The sequence below is a fragment of the Planococcus citri genome, chromosome 1, assembly GCF_950023065.1.
Source record: "Planococcus citri chromosome 1, ihPlaCitr1.1, whole genome shotgun sequence".
In the NCBI taxonomy this organism is placed as follows: Eukaryota; Metazoa; Arthropoda; class Insecta; order Hemiptera; family Pseudococcidae; genus Planococcus; species Planococcus citri.
This window is the reverse complement of record NC_088677.1, coordinates 2,113,088-2,126,247: the sequence shown is the minus strand read 5'-3', so window position 1 is coordinate 2,126,247 and position 13,160 is coordinate 2,113,088. Positions and strand designations below refer to the sequence as shown.

The 13,160-nt window shown below is 33.7% G+C and overlaps 2 protein-coding genes across 4 annotated transcripts in view; one reads left to right on the top strand and one right to left on the bottom strand.

Annotated features, from left to right (window-relative positions):
- Positions 1 to 13,160, bottom strand: part of LOC135844477 (uncharacterized) — a 93,275-nt gene that overhangs the window by 32,254 nt on the left and 47,861 nt on the right. The gene's annotated exons all lie outside the window — the stretch shown is intronic.
- Positions 271 to 11,811, top strand: LOC135842674 (uncharacterized). The gene is made up of 10 exons (XM_065360247.1): positions 271 to 1,435; positions 1,527 to 1,643; positions 1,714 to 1,764; positions 1,835 to 3,819; positions 3,919 to 4,325; positions 10,104 to 10,383; positions 10,469 to 10,502; positions 10,801 to 10,898; positions 10,982 to 11,132; positions 11,744 to 11,811. Exons 6-10 carry the CDS (start codon positions 10,306 to 10,308, stop codon positions 11,809 to 11,811), a joined length of 429 nt encoding a protein of 142 aa, XP_065216319.1. The 5' UTR covers positions 271 to 1,435; positions 1,527 to 1,643; positions 1,714 to 1,764; positions 1,835 to 3,819; positions 3,919 to 4,325; positions 10,104 to 10,305.

The window sequence follows — 13,160 nt, the reverse complement described above, 5'->3', positions numbered from 1 at the left end:
AACATTTTAACAAAGAAAAAAATTACAACATATCTATGTAGGCATTGAACAGAACACATACTCGATAGAAAAACAATACGTTCAGTAAAGTAAACTAGTTGAAATAAATTATGAGAAATAGTTCATTACAAGACTTTATGTAAAAGAACATCCAAAACCACATTGACCAAGAATTGGAAACTCCTTATTGATGTCGTCATAGCACTTGGTACATCCCAATGTTTTTTTTCTTCTTCAGAGTTTTCATTTAAAAGTTTTTGTTTAGGTAGGTCTAGGTACCTACATGGGAAAAATTCTTTTTTACAACTTTTCAGTGGAAATAGACGAATTTACGTATAAATTTTGATAAGGACTTTTGTTGAATAAAATAAAATTTCTCATCTAATGGTGTGCAAATGTGTTGTTATCGCGCGGAAACCACGATTTCATGAAGTATTCTCATTCACGGATTGTTATGTAAGTACACATTGAATTGAAATAATTTCTGCAAATTTTTAGTGAGCACATAGATGTTCCAAAATACCAAAATGTTCAGAATTTTATCCTAGTCAAAATGATTTTTATCAAGTCATTGAATCTTAAAGTTGTGAAAAATGGTCATCCGGAGTAAAAATCAAGCTTTGAATTGGAATCACTTGAAAGTAAGCATTTTAAAAAAGAGAGATATGTATATGTATATTCGCAATTTTGTCCATTTTGCCTTCTTTGTTTTTTGTTTTTAACTCCAACTTCTAAGCTTACATAGTTTTGAAAGTAATTGCAGTTCGAAGTCATCAAAAGTGGATGATCCGTGTACTGCTAATTACCTAGTAATTTAATGATAAGTAAATCAACTACAAAATGATCATTCGATTACTTACCTCAAGAACACCTACAAGGTAAGCAATAGGGCGGGTTGAAACAAAACGTAGGTCTCAAAATTTTGTGAAATTCAAACATGCGGTTCCTCTCGAGTTGAAAGAGGCCAAAAATGTTTGCTTTCCCCCCCCCCCCACGACACCATAGGGCTGAGCCATGGTGCCTCAAAGTGTGGTCATTTTTATTTTAGCTAAACATTCACGGGTGTTAGGTTAAAAGCTCCAAATTTTTTTTTTTTTTTGGTCTTAGCACTCAACCAGTTAAGTACCTACCCCTACCTAAATCATTTATCGCTGACAACCATCATCAATGACCGAATTTTACATGATTATTTTTGATATTCAATAAGGTATGTATTTAGGTTGTAGCGAACACTAGGTAGGTCTAGGTACATACACATTGCATTAATAGCTATATAATGTAAAAACAAATATGTACGTACTATTCAATTTAAAATCATCATTCCACGATGAAGGAAAGTCGAAAGAGGACTTATCAAAAGAATTGAAAGAAACTCGAGAAGAACTGAAAAAATCTAAAGAATACGAAAAAGTTTTTTCAAAAGAACTTCTCGGTGGTAAGTTGAAAAGTCGATGTTTTTTCCTTTTCACTAAAATCTATAGACTATTAACAATTCGGGGTAAATTATAATATTGTTTAATTTTCAGATTGTGTATTTTGAAATGCTTCGCCCTGAGAAAGCTACAGAATTAGCGAAAGAAGTTTTCAAACGCTGAATGGGTATATGGTATCGGGTATTTATTATTTCGCTGAATCCTTTATAGGTATAATATCTACTGATATTTTATGTACACGTGTTATATTTTCATTTTGATGTATCTTTTATGAATCTAGATAAGGAAATAATCACTCAGTTTTTCAAGAAAATGGAATAAAAATAACATAGTAGGATCTCGATCATCTAATGTAAGGTGTGAATTGTTTATTGTATAATAATGCAGTACGCTTTCGACAGAGATGAAATATAGGAAGTACCTATACACTACACGAGCATGAGCACGCGGATGAAGAAAAATTACGTATTTTAAATAATGCCTATGCCTATACACAGGAAGTCATCGCGCCGCCGCACAGAAGCTCAGTCGGATACGAAGCGTAGGAAGCCCGCGTTCAACAAATGAGAAATAACTAAATTTTTTACGTATATGTATTGGACTTCAATAGAGATATAGGAGCATTTTTATGTCAAAGCTCCAAGCTGCACATAGGCTAAGTAAGAATTCTGTTACACAAGAGCGGAGCAATTCACAAAAAAAAATTGCAAAAGTATCGATTAATGACCTAATCGCAGGGTCAATGCCACGTTTACGAGTACATGAAACGTACCCGTTATTATTATATGTACGTATGTAGTCTGAAATCGCGATTGTCACCATGTTGGGAATTATGTATTTTCAATCAAGCATCGAGATATTTTTGTAATTAGGCGATTACTGTATCTCGTTATCGATCATGCGGGGAAAAGTACTTGAAAATGTAACAGCTCGTTGCGATTAACGTTGGCGAATTACCACCACAATTACGATCGATTATCAGATTTCTTTGTACCTATGTACTGCACTACTGCTGGAGAAGGGCAAGAAGGCGTTATCAGTATTCAAACGAGAGAATTTTGCTGGTATCATTTTCCCTTTTCACTTTCAACAAAGGTGAATTTTTTCGCGTGAGTAGAGTTATCTATAGAAGACTGGCTGCCTTTGGCCAAAATTTGGGCTTTAACAAAAAAAATAAAATAAAGTATTCACATGCACACATTTTAGCTTTCCAGAAAATAGCCAAGAAGAACTTAAAAAAAAAATTATTAAAAGAACCCTACTTTGAGTACTCCTGACTCACAATCAGTTCCGTGCGCTTATAGGTCTCAAAATTTTTCTGTGTAGTTTCCCTTTCAAAGCAGACTTTCTCAACAATTTCTATCAAAATCTAGGACATTCGCTTTCATACGACTCTGATGTGTTATCCGTCATTTTGTCTCGTTGTTAAAAGGGTTAAATACTTAATGTAGATATATTTTTGAAAAAAAAAAATTATTTTGTGCCAGAATTAGGTTTTGAGATATGAAGGTTTCAATTTTTACTTGTCATCATCTTCCCCACTGGGGAGAAGGGCTAAAAAAAATTGAAAAAATTCACGTAGCTAGATAAGAATAATGTCTCCTCTGCAAATTTTGGGTGAATTCTAAACTCGTTGAAGTATTGCCATTGTGTGCAAGAGGAGAGGGTGGGGGAATTTTTGTGGCTCCGAGATTGTTTCAAAGGTACCCGACAATATTTTGTCAAAATTTCAAAAATCTAAGGACAGAGGCATGCCACACCCTTTAGTTCAACCTTAGACTCATTTTTTAAAATTTCCGACTTATCTGAGTCTTTCCGTGTACTCTTAAACTCGAATGCATTTTTTCTGAGTATATCTAAATAGGAGAATTCAAACGATGAAAATTTTTATACTCGGAGGGATGGGTATTTTCAAAATTTACACGAATAGCTGTATCTTGTCCACAAATTAACCACTAGAATCCGAATTTTTCCATTACGGGCCATTCTGGAGTCTGTAGAGCGATTTTCCAATTCTACGCAATTTCGAAATTCGTCTAAAAGGAACGAAAATCAACTCGGGCAGCTAAACATCGAGTTGTGACCTATGCTCGACTTATTTGACGATTTTGATTTCCAAGCGGACACCTCGACTGGAGAACGATGGTTCAGAAAACACACTCAAAGTGGCCCTGTGTAAACCGGTTCAAATGTAAACAAACTCTTTAAACAGATATATCGATTTTCAGCTGTCCTAATTCATTATCCGCGCATTTTTTTGAACGAGTTTCAAAATTCTGGAGGCTGAAAAATCATTCTCTAGTAGAAATGTATCCCGATTCAAATGAACACCTTGTAGCTCGCTGGAAAGTAACAAGAGAAAGCGATCTATGGTTATCATGAAATGGTTAGTTCGCGTAATATTTTCATTGTATTTGTCGTCACTCGTATGACCACAAATAATTAAACCTTGATAGTTCAGTAAAATAATGTTGTTATCGTATAGAAAAAACGTTGTCACCAAGAATTTTGTCTCATCTAAGCGCACACTACTCGCACAGCCAAGATACACCCGATCAATGTATCATCATAGGTAGGTATACTACACTTTATAACAAATTAACTTTTGCCTGCTGTCTGCAAAACAAAACAGAAAAAATACAAATCATCGTATACTGGCGCTGGCTGACTGGTGAATATTGTCATCACGGGCAGGTTCATTCAACTACGGTTACATCGCTTGATACAGAATGAAAATTGAGTAAATCGCCAGCTCGACTATAACATGGACGTTTTCCGACTCGCAAGCTTATACGTGATTCGCGGCTGTTCACATTTAATACGAGAAGTACTCCTCTCTCCTTGGTGCAGATCTGAAAATATACTCCGCAGAAGAAAACATCTCTTCCAGTAGTGAGTACCTCTATCTTGGCTTCTCGATATAATACGCAAGTTCAGTTAACGAGATTGAAATAGCTTGAATTTTATGTGTACTATATCGGACCTTATTCGAAACTTGTAAGTGAAGAACCTCAATGTACGAGTGCACGGAACGAAATACGTAGTAGCGTATCTAATACCTTTAGTTTCGCTTCTCCTCTGTGTCGTCCCCTTATTATACGTACCTTCTCGTTCTCCTCCCGCATTTTCGTATTGCCCATTCCACATAGGCAAAGGTAAGGTACTAGCTAGTTGTACAGCTACGAAAAATAAGCAAGCGAAATTCAATCGAGGTTTTTTCTGTTTCTTTTCTCAACCACGTATGTAAGAAAATGATCACGTCGGTGTTGTTCCTAATGGTACATAAAGAGCCCATAAGAGGGGGAAGGCTAGAATAGAGGGAGCCAATGTGGCGTGAAAGATTCGTGGGAATTATATAAGCCGGCGTCGGCGACGAGTTCAATTTTATCGACATTATGGCCGGTAATTTGAAATTTTCGCGGAAAATTGTATAATGCAGAATGGTGAGTCGATACCTACTCGTATATATATAGAGTTGGTACCAACAAGAGTATCATAAATTAGACATTGTACAGTTTTCAGAGCACCTACGCTAACACAAGCCACACAGCTAAAGGCTACAATGCAGTGTTCATCGAATCGTATTCTAACATTAATCGCCTATAAATCATTCACGCCACCTCAAATTAATGAATTCCACAATAATCATACTTTTAGGATTTAATTTTTTTTTCTTGAAATACTGCACGTTTTTGGTTCATCCAATAAGAAGTGGTACAATATTTCGAGGTGTTTGCCTGAAATTTGAATAAGAACGTGATTTTTGCGCTCCCTCTCACACCTCCACTCCAAAAAAAAAAACTTTCAGCCATCCAAATTGATTTTCTACGGTTTTGTCGGATGCTCAAAAATTCAAAATTGACCCATTTTATTAAAAATAAGTAAATATGTACGAGTATATTCAATAAAATTGATGAGAATTAGTCTTGAAACTAAAAAAAACTCTCCCAACCCGAATTCTGCCATTTTCCAGCGATTTGTTCTTTTTTTTTCAATTTTAAAGTTGGTTTAAGTAATTTCTGTTGAATTTTAAAATTTTTTTGTAGTTTTCATTCAGCAATTTTAAATTTTTTTGAAGTTATTTTTGGAAAATGTTGATTTATTCAATTTTGAAAATATGTATTTCATCAATTTTTGGCGATTTCCTAGATTTCGTTCGATATATTTCACTCAAATTTTGAAATATGTACATAATTTATCAAACTTGATTTATTTTCAACTGTTTTTACGCGGATTCTAAAACATTTTTCAATCAATTTTCGCAAAGTTGCTAAAGTTGTGCCGATTTTTCTTTATATTATGATAATTTTCTGATTTACTCGTGAGAACTGAGAATGTTCGTTAAATTTTCTATACCTACTCTCAGGGACTTTCGCAAGATTTTACTCAAATTTTGATCAAGTTTTGGTTGTTTTTAGATTTTTTTCTCATTCCAACAAGTTTTAACGATGCTTTAATCGATTGTTGCAAAGTTTCGCGTAATTTCACCGAAATTCCATCAATTTTTAGAAACTTTTAAGTGATATGTCTATGCCAATTTCATAAAGTTTACGATACTTCACGAGATTTTGTCACGATTTCATTTCATTTTGAATATGCATAAATCAATTTATCGTAATTTTCAATAATTTTTCTTCGAGTAAAAGAGTTTTGGCGATATTTTGCCTATTTTTCGTGAAGTTTCATCGCTTCTCTGACATTTCAACCATTTTTATGGCATTTCAACAAATTTTAAAGCAATTTTCAAAAATTATACCCAATTACGCTGATTTTGTTTTTATCGATTCAAGGTATAGGTATTCCTACAGGTTGCCCAGAAATATCGTGAACCCCAAATAAAGTTTTTCATTAAAAATATAGATTGGCAACGTAAAATACGTAGATGCATATGGTTGGTGGAATGTTATCTCTCCAGTTCAACAACCGATCATGTGCTATCATTATTATCATTCACTGTGACCAACCGAAATATTTGGCAGAAAACTTTTTTAGGGGTTCGCGATATTTCTGGGCACCCTGTACGTATCTACAAATAATTCGATAAGTTGGAATTTTAATAATACTAACTTTTTGAATTTTTGACAACTTCATCATTCAATTTTGAGGATATTTATTCAACTTTTGACCGATCAAATGATCAATCTAGTCCGTGTAGCTACTTCATGCGTCAAAAACTCGTCCAACATACGACTCGTCACGAGGAAAAATAACACAATTCGAGCGAGCTGAGCATCCAATCGACTGGGTTGTGATACGAGCGTCATTTGACGGTTAGTTTCTTAATGCTTAAGAGGCGTATTTAACAATTTACCCCATGTTTACCCTTGGTTTGCCTTTTTTGATATTGAAATTTTCCTCTTACAGGAAAAATGACAGCCGCGGGAAACCAACGCCTTGTTCGGCGCCTATCGACGCGTTTCTTTCGTTTTTCCGCCGTCTGCTCTTTCTCTTCTCTTCCTGTCCTTGTCGCTCGTTCACTATCAATCAAGGATTATGGCTAATCGATACAAATGTCGAGATATAACGAGTAATTTTTGTTCCTAATTTCAACGTCGTCGTTGTTGTTTAAAAAGTCGTAAAAATAATGATACTCGACACGTCGAAACTGATTGAATAAGAGATGATCAGATCAACTCTGATCGATAGACAAAATTGTTCATCAGTAAGAGGAAAAGAGGACCTCTTATACTCTATCGTTGTTAAACAAAAAGAAACGTTTTAGAGTAGAAGATGAACTGACTTCTTATTCTTTCGAACAGTTCAATGACCTTTCGCAAAACGTACTGACATTCTCTCGACTTCGATGTGACTAAATTAGATTCGTATTTGACGAGGACAATGTCGCGTACTCACAGCAACTAGCGTATTTTCGAATAATCTTGTTAGTTTGACTGTTAATTTCGCTTCGTTTAGTCACAATTCACTTTTTGTTTTATCTTAATCGCGCCACAGGGCAGGAACTGAATAAACTTGGTTTGACGAGCTCGCGTTTGCGACACCCGGAAATAACACACGATTACAAATTTTGCCCAAATGAGAGGGGGGAAAGATTACACTATCTAGTTCTACTGACAAACTAACCAGTCTGATACCGCACGATAGGTGTATGACTGTATATGTACATAAATCCGTAAAGTATTTTTAAAAAGAAGAAAAAAGTGGCAAATTAATAGTACTTTGACCTTGAAACTGTACCGAATGACGAAGGTTAGAATGATTCATTGTGGGAATGATTTTTGCACACACATACCTACATGCGGCTACTGTGTCGAAGCGTTCCACAAAGTAAATACACGTATGGGTGTCGAGTATATTCAAAAAAATTGATGAGAATAAATTATTTAAACTTTAGTAACTAAAAAAAGCTCGAAAAATAACCAGAATGCAATGAAAAAGATACGAAACACACAAAACAAATTTAATGCAGAGAAAAATGACCAAAAAAAAACTAGTGAGATAGCTGGACTAATTTTGAAACTTTTGGTAGGTAAGCGAAAACTTCTTGATACTTTTTGGGAAACGAAGTAAGAATTTTTGCAAATTCAAAAATAAACATTTTTAGCAAAAAGCAAGACTTCGACAATCTAAGAAAAAAGCAAGACTTGGTGGCAATTATTGGAGAAAAAAATACTTTATAGCGATTTTGGACAATTTTAAATAAGAAGAGGAACATTTTGGAATTTTCTGCAAAAAGCGACACTCATTCGCAATTCCTATAGAAAACGAAAATTTATGCAAATATTTGAAAAAGTGAGAATTTTGAGGAAAATGCGCAGTAGGTCTCAGAATGTCTTGAAACAGTGGGGTACAATATTAGTGGGGAATCGATATTAGTCTCGGAATCAATTTCCATAATTTTCCAAAAATAAATTCGAGCAGCTGGAATTTTATTACATGTAAGAGTTTGAGCCGATCTCGCCTCTCAGTTGGCTAGACTCTTTCCAAAATATCTCCTATAGGCAACATTTTTTTCAATCACTTTACTGAAATTATACTATTCGAGCCATTATGCTGAAAAATCAGAAAATGTGATTCGGACATGTAAATATATACTCATGTCATGTCAGGTAAAAGCAGGTAATATGAGGGGTTGCTAGTAATATGGATTATGGGGTACCCACTTTTTTCCTATTCTATGGATGCTATCCAACAGGAAAATTTAAGGAGTGTTTTTAAATGATTCTAAGATGATCAGACCAGACCCGGAGGCGATTGGTCACGTGTACTCTTTTTTATTTGTCGGTGGCGACTTTTTCGTGCAACCCCAAAAGAGATACCTACGTCAACTGTTTTGAACATTTTTGCGAAAAATATATATTTTTTTGAAATTTCAAGTACAGTGCCGGAAAGAGCCATGATTTTACTATCTATTTCATACTTTACTTTTTCAGTGAATTGTTTTTCTCAATTGAAAAAAAATAGAACATTTTTGACGTTAAAATTTTAACAATGCTGGTAATATGGGGTGCCTCGTTTTTTCGCAGATTTTTGAAATATTCTGAACCAAAAATGCCTAAAAAAAAAACACCAAAAGACTGACATGTGTAAAAATGATGAATAAAAATCATTTTTTAATGTTCGTTTTATTCGTTTATCTTCATTTTTACAAATAGATACTTCATGTTATCTACCATTTTTTTGGTAAATTTTCAATAATTTTTTCAAAAAAATCAAAAAATTACGACAAAAATCATGGGAAACCATAGTTTGTGCGTGACATAAATGTAAAAACTGGAAAAAAAATATTTATTGGCTTTTTAAAAGTCATTTTATTGGTACACCATATTACCTGCAACTTTTTGAAATGTTTGATTTTGAACTTTTTTTTTCAAACAGTATTAAGGAGCGTACACACGATCCAATATATTTGACAAACCAGGTTTGTCAAATTGACATCGTTGATAAAATTTATCAACATATAATCAACACATATTTGGTTGCATGGAAAGTCAAATATATTAGATCATGTAAACGCTCTGATAATTTAAGTTTTTTTTCCAAATTTTCAACGTTTTGTTGATCGATGACACCAATTCTGAAAACAGAAATTATTTATATTTTCAGAATTATTTTCAGAGTTGTGTCTATGGTGTCTCCGATCAACAAAACGTTAAAAATTTGAGAAAGACATCATCAGAGCGTCCACACAACCGAATATGTTTGATTAAATTCAATTTGATTTGACAAATCGAGTTTGTCAAATATATTGGATCATGTGTACACTCCTTTAAAGATTCGGCGTTGACGAACAAGTGTTGCACTCTGGTGGTGGAATGTATGAAATACATGTTATCATGCTGAAAGGGCATGAAAGGGGGACATTTCCACACGCGCACACTCGATTTGTCGAGATGCGAATGAATGCGATTCTCTACAAAAAGTCCCCTTTTCGGAATTTCTATCACGAATAGATAGGTAAGTAAATGTTTGAATTTTCGATTGTCGCCAAAATTTTTATTTTTCATCAATTTCTCTTCGTTCTGGAAGAGTTTGAATCTATGTACCCCATATTACCTGCGCTTACCCTACAATATTCATGACCTGAAATCGAAGCATTTTGGTGCGATTGAGCGTTGAGAGAAAAAGTACAGAAAATCTTCCAAGTAATCTTAAGAAATTAAATCTCATACCTCTAAAAAAAAAAAATAATAAATAAAATTTGAATTTTAGATCGATTTGAATCTGAAAATAGTTGGCTATGAAATCCGCCAACACGTTAAATTTCTGCAACTTATACGCGATGCACAATTGCACATCCGTTCATTAGATAATGAGCTGATTTAAATCAACGTTTGCAATACGCGGTACAACACGTTCGTACAAATATCTCTGCCACAAAAAGTGATTTACCTAAAGACAATTTTCTATCAAGATGCCTATAGTGAATTCTTGTTGCATCTGTTGCTCCTTGCGAACGGGCACAATTATCATTTTAATCGTCACTATATTGGTAAGTTGAAATAGGAATGTATCTACCACTTCACGCCTGCAATATTTGCACAAGTAAATCTAAAATTCATAACATTCGTTTACAGAGCACTGGATACATTTCAGTAGGAAACAAATTGGGTAAATATCCAAGTTGCAATCATTAACTATGTAGTTAGTTGTTTTTTGTTTCTTTTTTCTCAACAGAGTAGAATAGGTAAGTAGTAAGTATATAATGTCAAAACCGGCCAAAGATGCTAGAAATTAATTGAACGCGCTGTACTCGTTGAGCTTTGTGAATTTCATCATGTTTCAATCAGTTCATCAAAAACGCTTCGAATTTTGATCGAAATTTGAAACATCTACGAGCAAATTTTCAAGACTTGCGACATAAATGTAAACATTTTCAATTAATGAGAAAAAATTTTCAACATTTTAGTGGAACAGCTTAGCCTGGGATTTATTAAGAGCATGACGAAAAAAATCGCCGTGGCGTATTTGGTGTGCGCTTTGCTAGGAATTTTTGCTGTATGCGTGGTAGGCATTAAAAACTGAACATTACGAGGATTTTTTGGATTCGTTACAGCTTGATATAAGTAAATGAGCTTTTATTTTTACAGGAACGGGCGAAATTTTTTATACCGGTTTTAATAGGGCACGCGGTTATTTTGATCGTCTATGTAGGATTGACTGTGCTTATTTTGTTCAACGGGTCAGCTGCGAAGCCTACTGATAAACCATTGGACTTGGGTAGTCACATAATCTCAACTAGTAAGTAATTGTTTATTCGGTTCTATTTATTCTGATCAAGCACATGATTACTAGGTATATCATCATAAACATCAACAGTAGGCTTAGTATAAATTTAGGCCACGCGATAAATTAGCATATCTCCTCAAAGTATACTTCTACTGGTATCTGTGAACTCAGTGAAGTGCCCAGTAAGCATTGTAATGTCACTATGACATCATGCAATATCACCGTGGAGATATGTAATATTGCATTGTGATGTCTCTGTGACTTACTAGTGATGTAAAATTATGATACTTATTTGAAAGAAAAAATTAAATTAAAATGATAGAAATTTTAATTTAACAAATTGAGAGTGATGTTGTAAAATGAAAAATTTAATTTTTCCAAAAATTTTCTCTCCTCTCAACTCCTAGAGTTTGGAGTTGAGATTTGAGACTTATGACATGACTCTGCCCGCAACCTAATTGTTGTCTTTGATCAGTATAGGTATTTTTGAGAGTGAAGGATCGTAAAAAGAAACCTCAGTAATAATTTGCAAAACTACGCAACGTTTCGTCTTGTAAATCTGCTCGAGTCGTAATTGTGTTTTGTGTATAGCCTAACGTTGTTTGTTTTTATTTTTCCAACAGTTTTACAATTTTATTTCTTCATCGTCTTATACAGTTATTATCAAGAATTGACTGGAAAAGGAGAGTAACCATCGGTTGTATACGAGAAGAATATCGCCCAGTAGATGACACCTGGTGTGATGAGTTTCATCGTGTGCATTACCTAAATGCAATATTTTTCCAATTGATTTTCTATTTATTATCATTTTATGTATAGGTAATAATAAAATTATTGTTGTTGTTATTGTTATTGTTTTTTTTTTTTTCAATGAAGGATTACTTAGTGAATTTGGTATTTATTATACGACAAATTGAATGTTTTGTGAATTACTATTGTCTGACGCTGACAGAATTTTATGTAGGATTCTAGTTGAAAGTTGAAACTTATAACAAAATTCATCTACAAAAAGAAAATTTTCGAATTTTTATTTTTTCCTCTTAAAACATAATGCCGGTCAAAAAACAGGTATAGGTACATACTAGGTGTAGGTATCCCAACTAGCAGAAACTAAATTTCCGAACATAAAGCTAATCGAATAAACATGCCAACGAAAAGAATTTTTAGATTTGTAGCGAATTTTTGAAAATAAATCAAACATGCGATTAAAAATACAAAAAATCCAAATTTTTACAAATTTATCTACAAAACTGAAACTTTGAATTCGCCGATATAAAACATTAACAAGCGAGGTCCGGGGGACCTGGCAAGAGGGTTCCCCGCCCCCAGATTTGCATAAAAAATCCAATGATTAATTTTTTTCAGATTAAAATTCTGTTCAACCATACACAGGAATAAATGTACATACAAATCCAAAATCGTTAATAAGAGTTTTTCAATAATTCAAAAGTTTGAAAGCAAAAATTAAGAAAATTAATATTCAATTTGTACATCAAGTTTTGTTTTTTCTTTTTCTTTTCTTCAACACTGTGGAAAAGAAAAGAAAAATGAGAAAAAAAAGGCATTTGTTATCGTGAATAATATTCGAATTTATTTTTCAGATTTTTAGTGTCCACAATTTGGCAGCTTTTTCATAAAATTTTTAGGTATAAAAATATTGATGATACAAACTATTCGCAAATCGCAGTAGGTTTTCGGATTATTTAACCTCAAACAAACGTTCAAAACAATAATAAGAAATTTAAAAAAATACTCGTTCTCTTCGATTTTAATTGGGAGAACCCTAGAAATTGTTGGCTGATAAAACCGAAGTTAAAATGCTCGCTTTGTTGAAGAAACTGAAAGTGACTTGGCAAGTAGAAAGGTCTCTTATGTGTAACGTAATATGCAACACGTAAGACACCTTTCTAAATAACGTGACGCACTGAAGAATTCTTGAAAGCGATTTTAATAGGGTTCCCCTTGGTGGAGGAACCCTAAAAATTAGGTACATGAAAACATTTTTTCGAAAGCAATAAAATCATCAAAAATTACAAAAAA